Consider the following 22601-nt stretch of genomic DNA (forward strand, 5'->3'; position numbering starts at 1 on the left):
TTCCATATTTAATTTGAATAAAGATTGTGGAAAAGTGAGTAAATGTAGAAGTTACATACTTAATTCAACGACAAATATGCGTTCTTAAGTTTCTTGACAAATGTTTGTTTTATGCAATAAACGCGTCCACACACACCAACCGGAAGTGGCAAAATGACAAGCATGGCTGCGGAGCGGGAAAGCGAGTTGTTTTATCTGGTAAATATGATTATTTTCTGTTTTTTTCATCATTACAGTTTGATATGAACTTTGCAAGCAAACAATTAAAGTTGTTGTTTTTTCAAGCATACCAGAAACTAGCTTTCTCTTCTGATTTCTTATTGTGAAGAGAAAAAGAACGAGTTCAAATTTCAAAACAAAACTAGCCTTTCGCATCTTTATCATTTATGATTGGGTTATTTGCCAAGAAATTACTGTCCGGGTAAATAAGTGTAGTACCGTGTATTGTTTGTCGTAAACAGATCACTTGGAACTGATTCGTTAACAAGGTTCCCCTTGATACAAAAAGAATTCAAATAGACTTGAACACTGATATATTACTTCACACTTATTTATTTGTTACACTTCATGCACAAGAATACGTACTCAAATTATCTGTCACTAACTCTGACACATGTCACTGATCACAGCTGTTACACACAAAAGCATTTTTTCTGATTTGTTTCTCTCACACAGTTCGCTATTTCAGAGTGAATGGTATTCCAACTATGCCAGTTATATTTGATACAAGATTGCAGGATATGTTTGGTTATTGTCATCATGTGTCAAGCTTGTGCTTTTTGCTATCCATGTACTTGATTTTCAAAGAAAACAAGCTGTCAGTTTTCATATGTATGCTGAGTTATACATATGAAAACTGATAGCTGTTTTAGGATTAGGATATATTACTCTCTGGGCTTCCATCTTGATGTATTTGTTTGATAATTGCCTTTGTTGTAGGCTATACCGTGTGGGTCTAGTGAGGCCCTGTCAGCTACATGGGGGTTGGGCAACCAGCTGTATGTTTACCCAGAGGGGAGACAAGAGACTCTCAGCCAAAGTAAGCTGCATGTTCTTGAAGTGCTTGAGATGAATGCATATTTGTAGTTGATATATTATTTCTACTGAAGGGGTCGTTGTCGGCACGGGTACTACAGATATGTACCCGAGGTAGTACGTTTCTGTATACAGACATGTACCCTAAACAAAATCAGAATACAGAAACGTACCCTAGGACAATTCCATTCTGCATTGTGCCGTTTTCTTGATCGAAACTGTCATACTGTTGTATTAGATGCATTTGATTGCGTTATACAAGAGCATACACAGTAACGAATATTTCGCGGTGCACAACATACACCACTTGCAATCAGCTTAACGGGAATAACTACATACAGTTTTGGTATTGGGTTGCGGAATATGGACTGGTTTAGGGTACCGGGTACTTTTCTGAAGTTTGACTTTGTAAGGGTACATGTCTGTATACAGAAACGTACCTGAGGTACATATTTGTAGTACTTGTGCTGACGACCCCTTCAGCATTATTTCTCTCATTCAAAATGTTTTTTTGTTATGTAACAGAAGAATAATATGTAAAATACTAAGATGTATTTTCAGATTAATTTTGTTATGAATTTATGTGTTACGATGTGAATGATATAAGCATGAGAAGTGTATTAAAACATCCCTCTAGTATCTGGCAGGGTTTCACTTTTCATCATATGCATGGAGTTGATAATGAAAACAATCTTGAATAATAAATTGGTAAATATTTTTGTTGGTTACAGACAGGCAACAGGGAGAGGGGACGTCTGCTGCTGAGGTGTCTCACATCCGATGGCACACTGAAATGCATGGACCAATCACACGCAAACTTGTCAACGAGTCACACAGTAAGGAAATCGAGTAATTTGTCCCATGGGGATTCTGGGTTGTAGTTTGTTCCCAGCAACCTATGCTTGACACAAAAGGGGATTTAGTGACATGGGTTTTGAAACTGAGGAGACTGCATGTGATGTACCTACACAGTTAGGTGTAGCCACGAAAGATGAAGTACAAGTGGTTTTTTTGATGATTGAGAGTTTACCCACATCTAATTAATGATCCTCCTTGATCTTAGCATTGTTCGGATTCTTTGTCTAATTTAGATACACAGGCAGAGAATAATGACACACCCATGTTTTCACTTCAGATATCTTCGTTATGCTCCAGGGGCAAGTGAACAGTCTGTCTGGGACAGCTCTACACACACAGTAAGTGGTTTGTTGTGCTTACTGATTCAAATAAGGTGGGTAGGGGAGAGGACGAATTTGGGACAAACATGCCACTGTAACTTGAAATCTGTGTTTTGCTCATAGATGTCCATCCTTTATTTTCAGTTTGAATTCATGAATTGTTTTGAGTATCAACTCTCTTAAGTATCATTACTGTGTATTTTTATCCATTTTGCTGTTGATGTGAGTTGTGATTGTTTTGCTACAGACTGGTGAAGGCCAGCAAGCAGTATCGCTCTGTCCTGAAGGCCTGCAGCATGGAGCTGTTACACCTGACAGGTAATTCCAGTTGCAATGGTTCCAGTGTAACATCATCACTTCATCATTTAGTATCAGGTTTCTAGATGTCATTAATGAACATGTTAGAAAAGTCTGGTAAAACACAATACTGGCAGCTCTTAAGCTATAGGATCTGTGGTATGTGTAAAGGCTGTGGGCACAGCAAACACTTTTTCTATATATTTCTGCCAGTAGCCTAGTCCTTGTTGGTATTTTGTGATGCTAAATTAGCTCAATGTTTGTCCAGACACAACCCAGGATGAGCACCAGCGGGCATACTATGAGAACCAACTACAAATGTTCGAGATGATTCAGCTCATCTGGAGTCTCTGTGAGATACTCTTTGTGGACACAAGCTCAGGTAAATTCTGAAACTTAATAATGGTTACTCAAGAAGATATGTGTTCTACCTTTCCTCACACTACACAGTGCTTTATCTTCCCTACCTTAACCTAACAGACAGTTCTGGAAGAGGGAGACAGTAGAATACAGATTTACATCCGTCCCCCAGAGTTGTCTACCTTGGCCTGTGCAACTTCATGTATCTTCAGATAGTCAAGACAAATTATTCTCTGGCATTGACCATTTACACATTTACTTGTGCTGTTCTATTAGCTTGCATGTCTTGTGACTCCCATTTTATGCAAGTCAAACCTGAAGTGTGTGGTGCCTCCGGTTGCAGATGGTCTGGTGTTGCGGCAACTGCTCGACTGGCTGAGATGGCACTTCTCTGAAGGGAAGAGGTTGGCAATGGAGGTGCACCGAGATGAGCAGCCAGACTCACATCCCATGTACTGGGACGCTGTGAGTGTCAATCTAATTCCGTTCTTTTATTCAGTATTAGGGGTCATAGGCCCAGGGTACAAACAGTATGCTATACTCTTGGTGGATAGCTGTACAGAATACATAATAAATATTACACAAGATTTCAAAATATAGATTGCATGATACAATATATAACATTTCACATAGAAAGCGACAAATCATCAAACAATGATGAACAGTGATGAACAATGTTGAATTAGATTGGGTTATCTCCCTTCCATCAGGTGCTATAGTACATTTCCCTCACAGTTGAGGCCCTGAAAATAAATTCTGCTAATGATTGACTGATTTTCACAATTCATTATATGTTACAATGATAATGTATAAACTTGTTTACATTGGAAAGATATTGCAGTATTTTCAGTAGTTGAGCTCTAAGATCATGACACTGAACAAATAATAAGAAAGTGGATCTCATCCTCAAGTATACTTCTGTTAAGTACAGACAAACAGAAATTGCACCCTCTTTCTTCTCCAGAGCTCCAGATAAGATTTAGCTCATGTGGGTACTGTACCCACTGTATTTTTTTTGAGTGGGTATTATGAAAGTTGAGTGGGTATTTCATTTTCCTTTACCCACTGCTTTCAAATATGTGCGTATTTCAGTCATTTTACTCACCTAAGTATTATGTCATTGAGTAAGTTTACTAAGCAGGTATGTTCTGCCTTATGTCATGCTTAATCAAAACCAACTTAAATATGATGGAAATGATTTCATAAATAATCACTCATCCTATACTGACAGTACAACACTAGTCCTATACTAACAGTACAACTTGATAGTAATCTATCTTTTTCATTACGCATGCAATTTTTATAATATATTCCGTACGCATTTGTTTTAAACTTTTTGCATATCTAGCATTTCAAATGCGTAATTGGTATGCAACAATTATTTTTCAATGCCTAATTGGAAATTTTCTATGCGTATTTTACCCGGATACGCAGCTGATCTGGGCCTCTGCTTCTCTATTTATTCCTGCCCATTATGGTTAATGCATCTGAATCTTGTAAACGCAGTTCTGTATCTGGTGATTTGTACCACACTGAAATATGATTCCATTTCAACAAAGATTTTTATTTGCAATAAAGTGATAACTTGCTACTTTCATTTATATTCGCTGACTGGTTTTATTTCCAACAGTCAATAGCTCTCAGCTTGAACAGAATTAGCTATGATGATTTATCTTCAACTCCTTAATTTTCCCACACACTGCCAAAACCACATGAAAAGAGCAAAAGGCTGATTGATGAAGCCCATGATTTTCTTCCTGCACCATCCAGACCATAAAGCATGGAATAACATTGAATAACATGCCTTTGGATACCTATTGGTGGGTATGGCAAGTAGCTTAAACCAGAAGTTCAGCATTTTACCCATCTGACAAACAAATAGAGGAAATTACCCAATTTCACCATAGATAACTGCATTACTTGAACTTGATTTGACTGATAAGATCCTTTTGTACAATTTCAAATGAATGTGAAACAGATTCCTAGATACTTATATGAGCTGACCAGTTCAATATCTTGTGATTTGATGTACCACTTTTTCCTGCTTTTCACAATGCACCTCTTCTGAAAACAATGATTTTAGTTTTTCCTAACTTGATCTGGGGCAGTGGGGTAGCCCAGTGGTTAAAGCGTTGGCTCGTCACGCCGAAGACCCGGGTTCGATTCCCCACATGGGCACAATGTGTTAAGCCCATTTCTGGTGTCCCCCGCCGTGATATTGCTGGAATATTGCTAAAAGCGGCGTAAAACTAAACTCAGTCAGTCAGTCCTAACTTGATCTCCATTCCATATCTATCACAAAATTCTACTTCACAATCAGTGTGTTTCTGTCATCTCCCAACACTGTCACTCACATTAGAAAAGTCATCAGCAAACATCAGAGAAGTAATGTTATCAAAAACTTCATTTACAAAAAATCCTTTGCACTCTTTAGCCTTGAGCATAACTGTTAATTCATTGATGAAGAGTGGAAATCAGAGGTCTAATCATAAACCCCTGACGAGTGCCTCTCTTTAGCCTTGAGCATAACTGTTAATTCATTGATGAAGAGCGGAAATCAGAGGTCTAATCATAAACCACTGATGAGTGCCTCTCTTTAGCCTTGAGCAATTCTCTGAATTCCTAAATGTTGTGATATATGTTGATGCACCTGCCTGATACAGGCAGTGTCTGTGTACAGAAGACTGCTAGTGCAGGGGTTTATCCAGGATTCTAAACTGCAAAAACATTGTGGCCTTTTTTCCAAGTTCTTTGTTTTGTTTTTTTGAAGTAAGAGGTATTTTAATATTGTAGTTTGAGAAGATACACTTCTACCTCTTTATTATCCTGAATATAGTTGACACTTCGTTGTCAAAAACTGTTCAATATCAATCAACAAAACTTGGCATATATATCAAACAGAACCTAAAGTAGTGCATTTTGCTAATTGCAGTTCTTCTTCATAGAGATCGTCCTTGGGGTACATATTATGCATTTTCCACGCTGAAAATGTCCTGTGACAGTTGTATCAATGTTTTTTGAATAAAAAGATTGTACAATAAATAAACTTTTTTATTTATTATACGGCCCCCACCTCGTGGAGTTACCTCCCGTTACGCATGCGCAGCAACTGGGTAATCACCTAGGCCCGTATCATCATTCCTTCTGCTGTCACTCACGTGTATAGGCGATGTTAATGTGTAGAAACAGCTGTACTCTCCAAGAGAACTCAAAAGAGCTATGTCTGAGACAACACCACCTGTATGTATGGTCTTTATTTTGTCCTTGAAAGGAACAGTAAAGCTTGGATTCGGTTGTTTCGTAATTGTGACTTTGTATTAATTATTTTACGCTCACTTTCCCGTGGTTTACGCACATGTTGCTCTGCCATAGCGGGAAGTTTAGCGTGCCACGTGGTTGTAATATTGCGTATTGAACCAACTATTGCTTCCCGTGGTAGCCTTCACGTATTTTTCAATGTTTTCTACGTGTATCTTAGCTGCTGGTCCGCTGTTAGCTACATGCTTGCGTGTTTGCTTTCAGGCGTTTTCCTCCTGTTCGGTCTGTGGGCAAAGCATACCCAGGGCCGACCGCCACGATAAATGCATCGTGTGTTTGGAGAAAACGGATCATATCTCAGAAACCTTTGAGATTTGCATGGGCTTTTCCCCCCAGGCCCAGAAGAGAAGGGCGGCGGATTTTCTCTTTTATAGAGAGATGCGTGAGGCGGGAGGGGAACTGACACCAGTTCTGCCTGGTCTGCCTCCAGCGTCTCGGGACCAGGGTTTGTGCGAGATGGCAGGTGCTGATGCGGGGCGCTCTGTCTGCTCCTCCCTCTCTTCTGTGCCTGGTGCTAGGCCCCCCACTGGGTTGGGGTTCAGGTCCTCTTCGCGAGGAGACCCAGCCTCGGACTCGGGCTCGAGCGCCGAGTCCATGGATACTGGGGAGGTTGAGGAGCAGGATGGTGCCTTCCGTTTTTCGTCGGCTTTGCGGGAGTTCCGGCAACGCATTGCCGAGTTCCTACCCCAGGCCGCGGTGCCTGCCAGCCGCTCGGACTCGTCTGAGTTCCGCCTGCGAGGCGAGGCGTTTGCCCCTCGGCAGCCTACGCAGACGCTGCTCCGTATTCTTCCGTCGTTGGTCCAGGACGTGGTCAATCCCCTCCTGTCTTGGTCTCGCCTCCGTTTCGACTTGCCTGAGCTTCTCGGAGGTACCAGCTGGGGGAGGATTCCCTGTTCGCTGTTCCAATGGTGGATGAGTGCGTGTTTACTTCGGTCGCCTTGGGGGGAGGCTCGGCTTCCTCCGGAGCAGCTCCGGCTGCTCGGCAAGGGCGTTTAACACCACCGTTTGCCCTCGCGGGCGCCCCCCTGCAGCATGCAAATCGGACCTACGAGGAGGTCTACCGGAACGCTATGCAGCAGGTGCGGGTCGTGGTCCATGAGGCCTACCTCTCCTCGATCCAGAGGTCGGCCCTGGAGGCGGAGGGGCATGCTTGAGACGTTTCTCCGCATGTCGTGCTACTCCGTTAGTTATCCGAAGTTCAGGTACACCTCGAGCGTCGACGGTGATGTGCGCAGTCATGGGGATGCGCAAGCTGTGGCTGTCGACGTCTCGGTACTCGGCAGCTACACAGCAGACCTTGCTGGCCCTTCGCTACAAACAACACTTGGGTGCTGTCCACCGTGAGTGTCGGCCATTTACCACTGTGGAAGCGAGGTCCGCCCGACTTCACCGGCATACGCCGCACTCTGGTGCCGTCATGTCAGGCAAGGGCGGACATATTGCTCGACGAAGTCCAGGCTTTGCTGGACAAGTCCGCAATCGAGCGCATACCACTGGGCGAAGAACAGGCGGGATTTTACTCCATGTACTTCCTCGTTCCGAAGAAAGACGGTGGGTTCCGTCCCATTCTCAACCTCAAGGGGTTGAATCGCATGCTCGAAGTACCATCCTTCAAGATGGAGACACTGCGCTCAGTGATCTCCTCTGTTCAGCCCGTCTACTGGGCCATATGGCGGCGACGATCTCTGTAGTGTGGCGGGCGCGGTTGAGGATGCGCCCTATACAGCAAGCTTTGGCGAGTCTGTGGGCTCACTCGGGGACCTGGAGCGGAGTCTCACAGTCCCCGGGTGGTTGACACCTCACCTTCAGTGGTGGACCAATGTCGGGAATCTCACCAGGGGGATCCCCTTGGAAATCCCGACGCCAGCTCTTACAGTTCAGACTGATGCGTCCCTCACGGGCTGGGGAGGTGTTCTGGGCAGTCTGTCGGTGTCCGGACTCTGGTCCGAAGCCGAAGCCCACCTTCACATCAACGTGTTGGAACTGAGAGCTGTGCGGTTGGTTTTCGAGCGCTTCCGAGAGCATGTCCAGGGCCAGGTGGTTCGTCTTCAGTTGGACAACCAGACAGCCATGTCGTACATCCTGAAGCAAGGTGGCACGGTGTCCCGAGCGCTCCTCCGGGAGACATGGGACTTTCTCCTCTGGTGCGACCAGTGCGATTGTCAGGTACTCCCTGTTTATCTCCCGGGGCTGGAGAACGTGCGAGCAGACGCTCTCTCTCGCCGGATCCTGGCCCCGCACGAGTCGATGCTTTCGACCGGCAGATATTCGAGTTTTCTCCCCGGTTATGCGGGTCGTTCCAAGTGGATCTGTTTGCGTCCGGCGGGACAAATCAGACACCCATGTTCTGCTCTCGAATACCGGACCCGAGGGCGTTGGCTGCAGACGCCTTCCTGCTGGATTGGACAGGCAAAGTGCTCTGGGCGTTCCCGCCGTTATCACTCATTCCCCGTGTCCTTTCACAGCTGTCCACCCAGCCAGCTCGGCTGCTTGTGCTACTGGCACCGCTTTGGCCGTCACAGAGCTGGTTTCGGTAATTCTCAGGTTTCTGGCTCAGCCTCCTGTTCTATTACCTTTACGACCGGACATTCTCACTCAGAGCGGGCCCCACCCCAATCCAAGGATTCAGTGGGTGGCTTGGCCTCTGTCAGGTCTAGCCTCAAGGCACGCGGAATTCCTGCAGCAGTTGCAGACACAATTCTGGCTTCGAGGCGGGATTCGACAAACGTTCAGTATGAGGATAGGTGGTCCCGCTATGCGGGCTGGTGTTCAGATAGGGGATTGCAGATCCCTTTTCTCGCGATTTAGTCCGGTATTGGAGTTTTGCAAGCCCGTTTGGAAGAAGGCCTGGCCTGGCGGCCCGACCATTCGAGGGCTACGCCACCGCTATTTCCACTTTTCACACCCTGTCGATGGTGCTCTTCTGAGGCAGCACCCTCTCGTTACAGCGCTTTTAGCTGGCGGATCGGGTTCGACCTGCCGTCAGGCTTAACCAGCCTACCTTGGGATTTGTCAATTGTGCTTTCGATTGGCTGTCGGTCCCACTTTCTCACACCTATCGGCTATTTCCATTCAGTTGTTAACTTGGAAGGCTGTTTTTCTGGTGGCGGTAACATCTGGGCGTAGGGTCGGCGATTTACATGCTATGTCGTCCGACCGGCTGACTGTGTTTCACACTGATCGTGTCAGTATTAGCCTCCCGGATCATTACCGCCGAAGGTCAATCACGCTTCCATGTGACAGCTCCTATCGAACTTCCCACTCTTACCCAGCCTTCCACATGGGGACCTCTGCAGCGAGCACTCACCCGTTGGATGTCCGTAAAGACTCTCAAGGTCTATATCAAGCGAATGCAGGGGATCCGTCACGGTTACCCAGCTGTTCTGTTGTTACGGTGGCGGGAAGGCTGGTGTGCCGGCGAGCAAAGCAGACTTTGTCTTGCTGGCTAGTTTAGATGTATCTGTGCTGCTTATCAGGCTAAGGGCAAGCCTCCCCTGAGGGGTTGAAGGCTCACTTTCGGTCAGGGCAGTAGCGCATCAAAAGCTTTGCATCGGCACTCCCCATTGAAGAGATCTGCTCTGCCGCTATTTGGAGCCGGCCTAGCTTGCGTTTATTCGGCATTATCAGCTCGATCGCATTCCCGTGTTAGTGCGAGCTTTGGCCGTTCTGTTCTCTCCAGTGGACAGTGTCCTGCCACCCTGACCGAGTGAGTCTTGGTTCATTGGTTTTGTTGAAGCTGCTGTTCAATACTGAGTTTTATTGACATATCCGCTATTGGGAGCTAAATAACCTCATTTCGATCCTCTCCGAGTATTCAGGTCGATTGTGGCGTTTTTGACATTCCCCTCACGGTGCTCACTAATCGACACAAGGTGGGTGGGGCTTTGTTTACATTTTGCACCATGTCGCGAGTTACTATCTGCGAACCTTTGAGGTTAGTCTTGAGTACAATCCCCTGTCAGTTCCCTCCCATAATGCCTCTCGCGAGCGAAAAACTGGGACATGTGACAGGTGAGTGTTATGGCGTCTGTTACATTATTCAATTAACGATAGCTATTTGTATGTGCTTGGACAGAATTCCCTCCTCCCTGGCCTCCGGTCTTTGGGAGTCTGTGTTTATGCATAATATGTACCCCAAGGACGATCTCTATGAAGAAGAATTAACCAAACCTGAAGAGGTTTTCAATTCTTCGAAGAGAGTCGATCCTTGAGGTAGGGCCTCCTCCGCCTCCCGCCAATTCTGTTCACTGATTTATTCAGCAGAAGGAATGATGATACGGGCCTAGGTGATTACCCAGTTGGTGTGCATGCGCAACAGGAGGTAACTCCACGAGGTGGGGGCCGTATAATAAATAAAAAAGTTTATTTATTGTACAATCTTTTTATTCAAAAAACATTGATACAACTGTCACAGGACATTTTCAGCGTGGAAAATGCATAATATGTACCCCAAGGACGACTCTCTTCGAGAATTGAAAACCTCTTAAGGTTTGGTTAAATTTTTGTGATTTATATTTTTCTTGGTTTCCATAGAAACGTTTTGGACTTAATCTCAAAAGGGAGGGATGGGCTTTGTTTCCAGAGCACAACTCGAAAACCTTTCAATATCTTTCAACAAAACTTGGCAGATATATCAAACAGAACCTAAAGTGGTGCCTTTTGCTATTTACAGATTTTTATGATTTTTATTTTTCTTGGTTTCCATGGAAACGTTTTAGACTTAGTCTCAAAAGGAAGGGGTGGGCTTCGTTGAAGTGGTGCCTTTTGCTATTTGCAGATTTTTGGCATTTATATTTTTCATGATGTCCATAGAAACGATTTGGACTTAGTCAAGAAAAGATCAAGTTGGACAGTCAGATGATTTGTGGTTTGAAACTTGTGGGGGCCCGGGGAGATTTGTCATCTGATGATGGCTCTTGTTCATCTTTTTATCAGTGAAATACTGGTTAAGTCTACACATGAACTATCAGTTGTTACATGAATGGGGGAAATATTGACCACATTAGTTGCAGATTTGGTTTTGAATATCTGATGAAGTCTTGATAAATCCTTGTACCATACCCTTCAGATCTACAGGCTGACGCTCCAGGGCGAGGCTGAGAGTGTGAGAAGACTGCTATCCCAGCACTCATCTGCAAATTCATCCGATGCATTTGCTGTCATGGATGAGCTGCTACGAAAAATGCCACAAGCACATGTAAGTCAGTTCAGGTGTACCTTCAAAGCAGTGCCATTGGTGCTGTGTGATCATGGGCATGGTGAAGGAGGGGTGAACAGGTAACAGCAACTGGCAAGTTTGACTCATAACGTTTCTAGGACCTTTGCTCTACCATGAACTGAAATATAGGTTATAAAGTTCGTGGCAAGAGAAAGTTGCTTCTCATGAGTGAATGGATACATCAAAGGAAATAATGGTATTTTGAATTCAAAGCATTTGCCAGTCATCACAGATTCTATACTGCCAAGGATATTAACTGGCATTACTTGCATACCTGTGGATACAGTGTACTTGGTATTAGCGATACTTGTGTAAAGGAACACCTTGAAAGAATTGTGCCCATCAATGTCTATGTTAGCTTTCTCACTCACCAAATCAAAAAGCTTTGTTTAAATTGCAATAGTTCTGGGGATAACATTCAACTTTATAGAAATCATCCTCTGGTTTATTGTGTTTGTTGATGTTTCAATGTTGATTCTAACACCATTATCAAGCTGAATTACACAAGCTAAATAGAATAAACCAGAACTTGTTATCAGTACAGTTACCTGGTATGTGTGTTTCTTTATGAGGCAACAAAATGTAAATAGAAGCCATGGTTCCTTCTGTTTCCTGCTTGATGTTACAAAGTTTGTTACTCAATGTACAACAGCAATACAATCACATCCCCTCGGCGGCAGAGTACGACATGAAGTGGCGGCACTGGAGGGAGGAGTGTGTCCGAGTGTTGGAAGAGGGACAGTTTGCAGCCTTCACCAACCTGGAGACATTGGCTCAGGTAGGTGTCAACACCTGGAAGCAGACCAGGTCCTCTTCTTGAGACTAGTGTAGAATTCACTCACAATGTATCGTTTATGGATCTGAATATGACAATCAGGTTTAAGATATTGTGAAAGTGATCGATTGTTCAGTGAGTCCGATAAATCTGGCTATCAAGTTTTGACACAAGGCTTGTCAGATGTAAGATTGTAACTCTTGATCACTAGTGCTTTGACAAAAAACCCACTAAGTTCAAGTTTTGAGAGCATTTACAATGTTTGGTTTCTGTCCTGGCATGTTTAGTTAAGAAATGGAGACTTTTTCTTTTATGTCCCACTTTATCCCACCAGCACCAGTTAGAGAATATCGTAGTATACCCATGTTTTTATGTGCGTTGATGACGTGTGAACAATGTCAGAATATTCCTCTGTTTTATTTCCAGATTTTATGCGGTGATGATGCAATATTTACTGAAATGAAGGATTACTGTGAAACATGGTATCACCTGCTTGTATCTAAGATGTTGTATCAGAACCCGACTATCAAATCCCTGGATCTTCACTTCCATGTACAGGTAAGTGTCTTTGTTGAACTCCTGTTCTGTGGGGTGGGGTAGGGGCAGGAGTATAGTTGTCTGAGGATCTGCAATTAGCTGAGCACAGTTCAGTCCCTTATGTGTGCAATAAACATGGTCTTGGTTCAAGTCCTAGATTCTCACTGATTATGTTCATAGATCTGATAGTGCTCTCTGGCTTTAGTGGTAAATCTATGACAAGAAATAGTGTGAGTGCATGGCTCCATGACAATCATATGGTTTCACTAATATGAGGAGGGGCGGTAGGGTAGCCTAGTGGTTAAAGCGTTCCCTCATCAAGCTGAAGACCCTGGTTCGATTCCCTACATGGGTACAATGTGTGAAGCCCATTTCTGGTGTCCACTGCCGTGATATTGCTGGAATATTGCCAAAAGCGGCGTAAAACTAACCTCACTCACTCACTCACTCACTCACTCACTAATATGATGAACATTACAGACCTGCCTTACTCCAGGCTTTCCTCCCACATCCAGCTTCCATGCCATAATACACCCGAAATACTGCTCACAGTGACATTGAGTCAAGTTCTCTCCAGTACTAGCTACTGCAAGCGTATTAAGATCCGATACTGTTTTCTGTGAACATGAATTAATGATTGTGCTTTCATAGATTATTCAACTGAAAGAGGGTGTTCAACACTGATCTAGTTGATGATGTAAACCATACCTGTATAGACAACTTAGATGATTCACTACATGTATTAATGGTTTCAGAGCTGTATGGAAGAGTTCTGTCACGTGGGAGCTCGTATGGGAGAGCTGGACAACATTCTTCAGGCAGCCATTGAATTCGACATCCATCAAGTAATCAAGGACAGCAGGTAATGCCCTGCATAGTCTTGGTTGTGAGGGTTTGACTGCAGGTGCACCTCTTGATGGAGACTGGTGTCAAATCTTTCTCATTATACATGAATGTGAGTGTTTGCTGTATTTAAAAGGACTTCAGTTCATGGTTGGACATTGTGCTCTGAGTTTCATTTTTATCCCACCGGCATGTAATGCGGTTGGATATAGTCGTCGCCTCGTCCGTCCGTCTGTCCGTCCGTAATCATTTTGTTTCCAGAGCATAACTCAAAGACCGTTCGATATTTTTCAACGAAAATTGGTAGATATGTCAAACATAACCTAAGGTGGTGCCTTTTGCTATTTACATATTATTGTCATTTTTATTTTTCTCGGTTTCCATGGAAACGATTCGGACTTAGTCCCAAAAGGAGGGGTGGGTTTCGTTTCCGGAGCACAACTCGAAAACTGTTCAATATTTTTCAACAAAACTTGGTAGATATATCAAACAGATCCTAAAGTTGTGCCTTTTGCTATTTGCAGATTTTTTTTATTTTTCCCGGTTTCCATGGAAACGATTTGGACTTAGTCCCAAAAGTGAGGGGTGGGCTTCGTTTCCGGAGCATAACTCAAGAACCGTTCAATATTTTTCAGCAAAACCTGGTAGATATATCAAACAGATCCTTAAGTTGTGCCTTTTGCTATTTGCAGATTCTTGGCATTTTTATTTTTCCCGGTTTCCATGGAAACGATTCGGACTTAGTCCCAAAAAGAGGGGTGGGTTTTGTTTCCGGAGCACAACTCGAAAACTTCTCAATATCTTTCAGCAAAACTTGGCAGATATGTGAGGCCGATCTTGAAGTGGTGCCTTTAAGTAACTGTCAGATGATTTGTTCTTTCAAAGATGTGGGGGCCGGGGGGATATGTCATCTTCTGATGACTCTTGTTATCCCCCGCAACGCGTTTTGCGGGGGGTATTAAAATGGACTCCGTCCGTGCGTGCGTCCGTCCATCGGTCCGTGCACATTTGTCTTTTCCGGAGCAGAACTCTAAAACGTTCAACATTTCCTCACCAAACTTGGCACATAGATAGATCTGGTGGTGTACTGGTGCCTTTTGGTAGTTTTGGATTTCTGAATAAAATATTTTTGTCATTTCCATGGCAACAAGTTTGACAAAGACTGAAATTGGTGATAGTGCTCCTTTCTGGAGCAGAACTTTAAAAACCTTTCAATACTCTCCTTCCACTTTTCTATATACACACCTAAATATTTGACTTAATCATAACTCGTAGACATAATCATGAAGAGTATTTTGCCATTGCGGGGGATATTGATGACTTTGTCTTCTTGTTCAATCTTATTACTTTCTTGTGTCATCTGTATGTCCACTTTTATGGTGTGGTGTATAGAGCATATAACTGGAGAGCATATGGTCTGTGATTCTATCTCTAGTTGCATCATATCAATACATTGGTATTTCTTGGTCTTGTGGTGTTAGCCTGATGGTTAAAGTGTTGCTTTCGCCATGCTGAAGACCCTGCCCGATTTCCACACAAAGGGTACAATGTGTGAAGCCCATTTCTGGTGTCCCCTGCTGTGATATTGATGGTATATTGCTAAAAGCTTACGTGAAAACTAAACTCACTTACTCCTATGTCAGGCTCTCACTCTTAAAGGAATATACCCATGAGTGTCTTCTGAGTCAAGAGATTCAATATCCATGTTAGACACACAGTATTTGTTTGTAAACGTCTGGATTAGGACAAGTAGCCATGCTCGCGTTGCTAAGTGAGTGAAACATTAAGAAATGTGAGAAACATTAAACCCCATTTTATCGCAGCAGTCTGTGCTGTTGCAGTGATTCAAAAACATTCATAGATTTGTGGTGATATTTTTGTAAAACAATCAGCAAAGGGTTTCTGGGATACTAGGACCTAAAGGGACATGAGGCTTTGTTTACATTCACAACAGTTATTGAAATGGCTCATATTGAAGCCTCTTGTGTGTTTCTGCATGCCTGGGGTCATAATGAAGCCTAAATAAAGATCTATCAGACGGTCGCTGGCTGCATGTGCACTTGCTTCTGGCATCACCAAATGGTAGATACATGAACATGATATATTATTAACTTCTTTAACTGCTCAGCAGTCAAGTCATGATGCCCATGATTACACGGGAATGAATATACCTGCAAAGGTTGTAGAAGAAAAATAATTATCCACAGGCCCTCATGTCTTTGCGAGGATTAACGATTTAAAAAGTATTGGTTTTGAGATGACCCCCGACTCGAAATGCTTCACAGTACAATACATCATGACAAGGCCGGACACTTCGTTGCCTCCCACCCGACTGCTTTGCTGCCATCGCATGCAATCAATTAAAACTTAATGTAAACATAATCATGGATGATTGGCCTATCGAGCACTACTCGTGACACCTACCAATTCTTTATTTTGCAAGTCGATTGAAACCCAATTCTGACTCTCAGATGTTGATCACTGGATTGTCTGGTCAGAATGTTGACCGGCCATATAGCTGAGTGCAGCATGAACCTAAACTTACTCCACTAATCTGACATTTTATGTTAATCAGCTATGACCATAGCTTGTACAGGTCCATTTTGTCACCTGAGATTTATAACCTAATACAGTTTGTATGTGATCTGGTAATGATCTTTCATGAATGTGTAAATATGTTATGTCAAAACCATTTTCTCAATGATGTGGACACTGCCAGTGTGTTTTGACATACTTGGCCAAGTTCACTCGATTGCAGATATTGATACCAGAAACTATATATTGGTTATCTGGATTTCTGTCTGCATAAATCAATTTGGTAATCTTTGCTGGATCAGTCTATCTGTGCTGGCTTCATTATTATCGAAATTCTCCTGGAAGCTACAGGGTTGCTTTCAATGTGGATTTTGTTCCTCGATACCATTTAATGTTTGTTCCGAGGAAGAATGGACTCCCAGTGCTTTTGTGCTGTTGATGACAATGAGTAGGGGACACTGACAGTTGACCAGCAACAGCTCTGAGCTTTGTGGTGGACAAACTATTGGTCAGAAGCCCAATAAACTCTAACAATGCCCTAACTGCTACTACTCTCTTTGGTTATCCCCGCAATGGCAACAAGTTCGCTTTTGAAATTAGTGGGTGTATTAAATGGACTCCAATATGTCTTCGTCGTCCGGTCCTTTTGGTAGCACATTTGTCTTTTCCATGGCAACAGAACTCTAAAACCGTTCAATATTTCTTCACCAAACTTGGCACATACATGGATCTGGTGGTGTACTGGTGCCTTTTGGTAGTTTTGGATTTCTGAATAAAATATTTTTGTCATTTCCATGGCAACAAGTTTGACTTAGCCTGAAATTGGTGATAGTGCTCCTTTCTGGAGCAGAACTTTAAAAACCTTTCAATACTCTCCTTCCACTTTTCTATATACACACCTAAATATTTGACTTAATCATAACTCGTAGACATAATCATGAAGAGTATTTTGCCATTGCGGGGGATATTGATGACTTTGTCTTCTTGCTCAATCTTATTACTTTCTTGTGTCATCTGTATGTCCACTTTTATGGTGTGGTGTATAGAGCATATAACTGGAGAGCATATGGTCAGTGATTCTATCTCTAGTTGCATCATATCAATACATTGGTATTTCTTGGTCTTGTGGTGTTAGCCTGATGGTTAAAGTGTTGCTCGCCATGCTGAAGACCCTGGTCCGATTTCCGCACAAGGTTACGATGTGTGAAGCCCATTTCTGGTGTCCCCTGCTGTGATATTGATGGTATATTGCTAAAAGCGACGTAAAACTAAACTCACTTACTCCTATGTCAGGCTCTCACTCTTAAAGGAATATACCCATGAGTGTCTTCTGAGTCAAGAGATTCAATATCCATGTTAGACACACAGTATTTGTTTGTAAACGTCTGGATTAGGACAAGTAGCCATGCTCGTTGCTAAGTGAGTGAAACATTAAGAAATGTGAGAAACATTAAACCCCATTTTATCGCAGCAGTCTGTGCTGTTGCAGTGATTCAAAAAACATTCATAGATTTGTGGTGATATTTTTGTAAAACAATCAGCAAAGGGTTTCTGGGATACTAGGACCTAAAGGGACATGAGGCTTTGTTTACATTCACAACAGTTATTGAAATGGCTCATATCGAAGCCTCTTGTGTGTTTCTGCATGCCTGGGGTCATAATGAAGCCTAAATAAAGATCTATCAGACGGTCGCTGGCTGCATGTGCACTTGCTTCTGGCATCACCAAATGGTAGATACATGAACATGATATATTATTAACTTCTTTAACTGCTCAGCAGTCAAATCATGATGCCCATGATTACACGGGAATGAATATACCTGCAAAGGTTGTAGAAGAAAAATAATTATCCACAGGCCCTCATGTCTTTGCGAGGATTAACGATTTAAAAAGTATTGGTTTTGAGATGACCCCCGACTCGAAATGCTTCACAGTACAATACATCATGACAAGGCCGGACACTTCGTTGCCTCCCACCCGACTGCTTTGCTGCCATCGCATGCAATCAATTAAAACTTAATGTAAACATAATCATGGATGATTGGCCTATCGAGCACTACTCGTGACACCTACCAATTCTTTATTTTGCAAGTCGATTGAAACCCAATTCTGACTCTCAGATGTTGATCACTGGATTGTCTGGTCCAGAATCGATTATTTACAGACCGCTGCCATATAGCTGAGTGCAGCATGAACCTAAACTTACTCCACTAATCTGACATTTTATGTTAATCAGCTATGACCATAGCTTGTACAGTGTCCATTTTGTCACCTGAGATTTATAACCTAATACAGTTTGTATGTGATCTGGTAATGATCTTTCATGAATGTGTAAATAGTGTTATGTCAAAACCATTTTCTCAATGATGTGGACACTGCCAGTGTGTTTTGACATACTTGGCCAAGTTCACTCGAAGCTTGCAGATATTGATACCAGAAACTATATATTGGTTATCTGGATTTCTGTCTGCATAAATCAATTTGGTAATCTCGTTGCTGGATCAGTCTATCTGTGCTGGCTTCATTATTATCGTACACACTACTGAAATTCTGCTGGAAGCTACAGGGTTGCTTTCAATGTGGATTTTGTTCCTCGATACCATTTAATGTTTGTTCCGAGGAAGAATGGACTCCCAGTGCTTTTGTGCTGTTGATGACAATGAGTAGGGGGACACTGACAGTTGACCAGCAACAGCTCTGAGCTTTGTGGACAAACTATTGGTCAGAAGCCCAATAATAACAATGCCCTAACTGCTCTACTCTCTAGTTATCCCCCTCAACGCGTTTTGCGGGGGGTATTAAAATGGACTCCGTCCGTGCGTCCGTCCGTGCACATTTGTCTTTTCCGGAGCAGAACTCTAAAACCGTTCAATATTTCTTCACCAAACTTGGCACATACATGGATCTGGTGGTGTACTGGTGCCTTTTGGTAGTTTTGGATTTCTGAATAAAATATTTTTGTCATTTCCATGGCAACAAGTTTGACTTAGCCTGAAATTGGTGATAGTGCTCCTTTCTGGAGCAGAACTTTAAAAACCTTTCAATACTCTCCTTCCACTTTTCTATATACACACCTAAATATTTGACTTAATCATAACTCGTAGACATAATCATGAAGAGTATTTTGCCATTGCGGGGGATATTGATGACTTTGTCTTCTTGCTCAATCTTATTACTTTCTTGTGTCATCTGTATGTCCACTTTTATGGTGTGGTGTATAGAGCATATAACTGGAGAGCATATGGTCAGTGATTCTATCTCTAGTTGCATCATATCAATACATTGGTATTTCTTGGTCTTGTGGTGTTAGCCTGATGGTTAAAGTGTTGCTCGCCATGCTGAAGACCCTGGTCCGATTTCCGCACAAGGTTACGATGTGTGAAGCCCATTTCTGGTGTCCCCTGCTGTGATATTGATGGTATATTGCTAAAAGCGACGTAAAACTAAACTCACTTACTCCTATGTCAGGCTCTCACTCTTAAAGGAATATACCCATGAGTGTCTTCTGAGTCAAGAGATTCAATATCCATGTTAGACACACAGTATTTGTTTGTAAGCGTCTGGATTAGGACAAGTAGCCATGCTTTCGTGCTAAGTGAGTGAAACATTAAGAAATGTGAGAAACATTAAACCCCATTTTATCGCAGCAGTCTGTGCTGTTGCAGTGATTCAAAAAACATTCATAGATTTGTGGTGATATTTTTGTAAAACAATCAGCAAAGGGTTTCTGGGATACTAGGACCTAAAGGGACATGAGGCTTTGTTTACATTCACAACAGTTATTGAAATGGCTCATATCGAAGCCTCTTGTGTGTTTCTGCATGCCTGGGGTCATAATGAAGCCTAAATAAAGATCTATCAGGCGATCGCTGGCTGCATGTGCACTTGCTTCTGGCATCACCAAATGGTAGATACATGAACATGATATATTATTAACTTCTTTAACTGCTCAGCAGTCAAGTCATGATGCCCATGATTACACGGGAATGAATATACCTGCAAAGGTTGTAGAAGAAAAATAATTATCCACAGGCCCTCATGTCTTTGCGAGGATTAACGATTTAAAAAGTATTGGTTTTGAGATGACCCCCGACTCGAAATGCTTCACAGTACAATACATCATGACAAGGCCGGACACTTCGTTGCCTCCCACCCGACTGCTTTGCTGCCATCGCATGCAATCGATTACTGGTGGTGTACTGGTGCCTTTTGGTAGTTTTGGAATTCTGAATTAAATATTTTTGGCGTTTCCATGGCAACAAGTTCGACTTTGACTGAGATTAGTGGTAGTGCTCTTTTCCCGAGCAGAACTCTAAAACCGTTCACTATTTCTTCACCAAACTTGGCACATAGATTGGTCTGGTGGTGTACTGGTGCCTTTTGGTAGTTTTGGAATTGTGAATAAAATATTTTTGTCATTTCCATGGCAACTAGTTCGACTTTGACTGAAAATAGTGGTAGTGCTCTTTTCCCGAGCAGAACTCTAAAACCGTTCAATATGTCTTCACCAAACTTGGCACATAGATAGATCTGGTGGTGTACTGGTGCCTTTTGGTAGTTTTGGAATTCTGAATAAAATATTTTTGGCGTTTCCATGGCAACAAGTTTGACTTAGCCTGAAATTGGTGATAGTGCTGCTTTCTGGAGCAGAACTTTAAAAACCTTTCAATACTCTCCTTCCACTTTTCTATATACACACCTAAATATTTGACTTAATCATTACTTGTAGACATAATCATGAAGAGTATTTTGCCATTGCGGGGGATATTGATGACTTTGTCTTCTTGTTTAATGTAGTATTGAAGCTTTGCTACTATGATTACATGTACCCAGTTCTTTGGGGACTGGGTGTAACACACATTGGCAACTGTTAGGTGTATTCCAGCCTAGATACGTCCACTGTTACAGCCCAACTTACTATGTATGTTATGTACCACCAGTAGTCCACTCCTTCCATGAACATCTTCGGGCCGGTGGGGTAGCCTAGTGGTTAAAGCGTTGGCTCGACACGCCGAAGACCCGGGTTCGATTCCCCACATGGGCACAATGTGTTAAGCCCATTTCTGGTGTCCCCCGCCGTGATATTGCTGGAATATTGCTAAAAGCGGCGTAAAACTAAACTCAGTCAGTCAGTCATGAACATCTTCACCAGCCCATGCTTGTCAGCTGACTAACAGGATGGGGTGGTCAGGCTAGCTGACTTGTTTGTATATGTCGTATCTCACTTGAGAAGATCAATGCTCATGATGTCAGATAAAGAATTGGTTGGTCCAAACTCCAATAGGTACCGACCGTCATCACATAGCTGGAATGTTGCTGAGGGCATGATTAAATGACAAACAAACCAGATTTGTGCACTCACTCCTAATACAGTGAAACCTGCCAACACCGGCACCTGTCTAATCTGGCACACTGTCAAAACCAGCATACAATTTTGGTCCGGCCATTGTACACTATAATATGATCATTAATGTCTAATCCGGCACCCTGTCTAAACCGGCCTTTTATTTCGGTCCTGTGGGGTGCAGGCAGGTTTCACTGTACTTGCAATATTAAAAGTCTTAATTTGATTTCCCAGGTCATTTTAGAATATATGAATGTTGTTTCTGATGCAGTCACATTGTCTGTCTTACAGTGCATTCCTAAGTACAGGCAACTGGTGGTTTGTGTCTCACCTGACTGATATCCTGCACCACTGCGGCCAGCTCGACACACACAACCTGGCGTATGTAGTACACCTGTCTCTTGTTGAACACTGGAACCTGCAAACACTTCCATATTTAATCAACTGATTATCTTGCCTAATTAAAATATGAGATGACAACTATGCTGCTGAAAAATTTATAGGGATATTCCTATTATTCTGCAATAAATGAAGCAATAGAATAAACTGATGTTAAACTGATATTCAGGGCTAAATGTGTATGAAAATAGTATTAACCCTGTAAGTCTTGGGTACATAGCTTATGTTTAATGCAACATTGTCTAAGTGGCAGTAGGAAGTTGTAGTGCACATGATAACAATAATGGATTACAACTCTTTTGTTATGAAAACTATATTTTTAACTTACCTTACCATAGGTCTTATGCATATTACCTCAAGCTCCGCTAAAAGAGATCAGACAGTCGTTGATTCGCCATTCTCTAGAACGGCCACCTCGTGTATCGACGAGTGTACAGGCAACGGAAGTGACGTGATCTCCCCTCCCGCGCAAGCGCGGTCCATCCAAAATCACTTTTACTTCAAGCGTCTTGCTTGTCAGACGTTTTTGTTTTCGCTTAGTTTTCAGACACTTACTAATAGATTTCAGATATTAAAGTTGTTGGTATGTATGTTTTTCTATCTTATGTCTCTTCTCTGTGGGTGAAGAACATAATTTACAAGTAACTTCACTTACCTGGCTGCCTCGTGTTTATGGGGTTTTTTCACTTCGGTTTGGGGTATGTCCCCACGTTCCGAGATTTTTCCACGTGGCATGTTTGGGTGTTTTGATACCTCTAGGGT

General features: G+C 42.7%; 1 protein-coding gene and 2 non-coding genes across 3 annotated transcripts in view; all 3 read left to right on the forward strand.

Annotated features, from left to right (window-relative positions):
- The first annotated feature begins 45 nt into the window (after positions 1 to 45).
- Positions 46 to 22601, forward strand: part of LOC124291699 (nuclear pore complex protein Nup85-like) — a 33497-nt gene continuing 10941 nt past the window's right edge. Inside the window, exons 1-12 of the mRNA XM_046728755.1 lie at positions 46 to 198; positions 940 to 1039; positions 1767 to 1871; positions 2171 to 2231; positions 2461 to 2531; positions 2779 to 2892; positions 3214 to 3335; positions 11257 to 11385; positions 12059 to 12184; positions 12608 to 12739; positions 13474 to 13580; positions 21732 to 21821. Coding sequence (XP_046584711.1) covers positions 154 to 198; positions 940 to 1039; positions 1767 to 1871; positions 2171 to 2231; positions 2461 to 2531; positions 2779 to 2892; positions 3214 to 3335; positions 11257 to 11385; positions 12059 to 12184; positions 12608 to 12739; positions 13474 to 13580; positions 21732 to 21821 — 1202 coding nt within the window. The 5' untranslated portion in view covers positions 46 to 153. The remainder of the gene's footprint in view (positions 199 to 939; positions 1040 to 1766; positions 1872 to 2170; positions 2232 to 2460; positions 2532 to 2778; positions 2893 to 3213; positions 3336 to 11256; positions 11386 to 12058; positions 12185 to 12607; positions 12740 to 13473; positions 13581 to 21731; positions 21822 to 22601) is intronic.
- Positions 15523 to 15655, forward strand: LOC124291820. Its single transcript, XR_006902283.1, has one exon. It is a non-coding gene; the product is annotated as a small nucleolar RNA SNORA16B/SNORA16A family (small nucleolar RNA).
- Positions 17707 to 17839, forward strand: LOC124291819. The gene has a single exon (XR_006902282.1). It is a non-coding gene; the product is annotated as a small nucleolar RNA SNORA16B/SNORA16A family (small nucleolar RNA).

The sequence above is a fragment of the Haliotis rubra genome, unplaced genomic scaffold (assembly GCF_003918875.1).
Source record: "Haliotis rubra isolate DU_JTF1 unplaced genomic scaffold, ASM391887v1 Scf5, whole genome shotgun sequence".
Classification (NCBI taxonomy): domain Eukaryota; kingdom Metazoa; phylum Mollusca; class Gastropoda; order Lepetellida; family Haliotidae; genus Haliotis; species Haliotis rubra.